Source organism: Eulemur rufifrons, chromosome 7, assembly GCF_041146395.1.
Source record: "Eulemur rufifrons isolate Redbay chromosome 7, OSU_ERuf_1, whole genome shotgun sequence".
Taxonomy (NCBI): Eukaryota; Metazoa; Chordata; class Mammalia; order Primates; family Lemuridae; genus Eulemur; species Eulemur rufifrons.
Genome location: NC_090989.1, coordinates 44331842 through 44334885, shown reverse-complemented (window position 1 = coordinate 44334885; position 3044 = coordinate 44331842). Strand labels below are relative to the sequence as shown.

Below are 3044 nucleotides of genomic sequence, written 5' to 3'. Positions count from 1 at the left end.
GAAATACCATAGAGTAATAAAAATGAACAAACTAAAGACATGCAATAATATGGATGCTCTACGGTGAAAGAATAACAGCAGCTGATTGTCTCCATTTACTTCCTCCCTGGGGTTTGCAGGTATCTCTCAGAGGAACAAAAAAGACCAAATGGCCTGCTCACCCAGTCAGAAACCCAACCAATATAGGGTATATGTGATATGAGTGTCCAGACTACACAGCTCTATTCACTGTATGATTTATCGTACTCAAGTTCTTCTCAGAAGAGCTACACAATTTTACCTTTTCATGTATCTATAAAGACACATGAAGAACATATGACTTGTAAAATGTTTTCCTTTGTTTTCTACTTTAAATATTCTAGTATGAGTGGAACACATGATTAAAATATTATGTATATTTTCATATAGATAAAAATATTCTAAGTTTATTAAATAAAAACACATTAAATCATTAGAAGGCTAGGATAGTTTCATTTGCAAAAAATGTTCAACAAGAACAAATTTATACCCACATCTAACCTTCACAATTTTGTGTCTGTTTTACTAAAAAGAGAAGAGATATAGCTAAAAGACCTAAATTTTTCGCTTCAATGTTTTTTTCAATGAGTTTATGACTTGCTTATTTCTCAGGCTATAGATAATTGGATTTAAGAAAGGAATTATAACAGTGTAAAATAGAGAGTCTATCATGTCTCGATCATTTGATTGTAGAGATGCAGGGAGCACAGACACGAAGAGAAGAGGGCCATAGTATAAAAACACAGATAAGAGGTGAGCTCCACAGGTGGAGAAGGCTTTCCTTATGCCTTTGACTGACTTCTTTTTTAAGATTGTAAAGAGAACAGATGTATAAGAGACAAGAACAATCAGAATGGTGAACGCTTGAATTGAACCAGCGAAAGTATAAACCAAGAGATAATTAATAGAACAGTCAATACAAGAAATCTTTAACAAAGGGATAATGTCACAGAAAAAGTGATGTACTATGTTAGAATTACAGAAGGTTAATCTGAATAAAAAACCCACATGAATACTGGCATGAAGAAAGCCACCTAGGAATGATAAGACTAATAGCCGGATGCATAGTTTATTGGTCATAATCACTGGATAAAGTAAAGGTTTGCAAATGGCTACATAGCGATCATACGCCATTGCTGCCAAGAGAAAACATTCTGTGGTTAAACTCATTGCAAAGGAAAAGAATTGTACCATGCATTCAGAGAGAGACATCATCTGACTCTTGGTGAAGATGTTTACCAGCATGTTGGGGGTCACTGTGGATGATAACCAAGTATCCACAAAGGCTAAATTTCCAAGGAATAAGTACATGGGGATGTGAAGATGAGGGTCATTACAGATGAGAGTAATCAGACCAAGGTTCCCTATGATGGTGATGAAATACATCATCAAGAATACCAGGAATAGGGGGATTTTCAAATCTGGTTGATGTGTAAGTCCTGTGAGAACAAACTCTGTCAGCAATGTTGCATTTTCTTTTTCCATATCCTCACTTGGTGTCCTCTGAAATAAAATGCAATAAATGTAAGAAATGTATATTCATTTACATTAATATTTAATATAATTTGATTGGGGGAGGGGATTTGAAATAAAGGAAAACTATTATCAGATCGCCTTTTAATTTTACTTATTACTATTATACTGAAGGAAAATTTTTAGGAAATAGAAGAAAAGAAAGAAAATACAACTACTTTCAATTCAAAAAATGTGCACAGGATTCAGAGAAAATGAGATGATTTCTGCTTATGTGCCAAATTTTGGGGACAAGATTGAATATGGTAAGGAAATCCAGTGTCTGGGACATGGATTCAGCATCAAGGGAAAAGATATTGGAAGGCCCAGGATTAATAAAGGATTTAAATGCCAGGATGAGGATATTGAACTTTAGTTCTCAGGCAATAGTCATGCACTGAAAACTTTTCAAATAGGGAGTGGCATTATGAGATTTTTAAAAATGAAATATTTGATAGTATAGAAAACAGGCTGCAAGTACAGAAAAATGGAGTCAGGGTTACTAATCAGGAAGCTGCTACTATTTTCCAGAGCTTCCCCCAAGGCAGATCATACATCAGAATTCTCTGGAGGTGCTGTTTGTGAGACATACAGATTGTAAGGTAGTATTGCATAAATAGACATAGTAGCAAAAGAATGGAACCTAGGAATCTTAATTTTGAAACTGTTCTCCAAGTGATTCAAATACATGTGAAGTGATTAGACCATGAGAGGTATGGAAATGATGGAATAACGAAATAGATTCAAAGAATTCAGAATGTAGAGTCATTAGGGCTGATGCATATTATTTGTGGAGGGGATAGTTAGTGAGGGAGAGTTCAGGCACTTGGTTACTGGGTAGAAGTTCATCAAAAATTGATATTGAGGACTTAGGGGCATTGGCAAAATGTGGAAGGATGGTCCCCAAAACATTTAGGTGAGATGTACTTAGTCGCATACATCCATTAAATCTTAAAAAAAAAAAAAAAAATGATGACTTTGAAATCATGGGAGTCAGTGAAGGCATAGTTACAGACGAGCTATCCATTTCAGACAAAGGGACAAAGAGAAAGGTAGACACTTGAGGAAGTTATATTAGAGAGGTGAAAAAGTATGCATTATAGTTCCCTTTGGCTTTCTATGGTTTCAGTTATCCGTGACCAATGCAGTCTAAAAATATTACATACAATATGATATTTTGAGACAGAGAGGTCACATTGACATAAATTTTACTAATTATAGTGTTATAATTGTATTTTATTATTTGTTATTGTTAATATCATACTGTGCTCAACTTATAAATTAAACTTGATCACAGGTAGTGTGTATAGGAAAAAACATAGTATGGTATATATAGGGTTCAGTACTATTTGATGTTTCAGGAATCCACTAAGGGTCTTGGAACATATGCCCTGCAAATTAGGGGAGACTACTATGTATGTCATTTATTAGATGACCAAAACCTGATCCCTTTTTCTACCAGGTGATTCTTGGTGGTGAACAGAGGCTACTACCCACTCTAGAAGCCAAAAAAG

At 34.8% G+C, this 3044-nt stretch overlaps 1 protein-coding gene across 1 annotated transcript; it reads right to left on the bottom strand.

Annotated features, from left to right (window-relative positions):
- Nucleotides 1–573: 573 nt before the first annotated feature.
- On the bottom strand, nucleotides 574–1539 carry LOC138386213 (olfactory receptor 5H17-like). Its single transcript, XM_069472497.1, has one exon. It carries the CDS (start codon nucleotides 1501–1503, stop codon nucleotides 574–576), a length of 930 nt encoding a protein of 309 aa, XP_069328598.1. The 5' UTR covers nucleotides 1504–1539.
- Between the last annotated feature and the right edge of the window lie 1505 nt (nucleotides 1540–3044).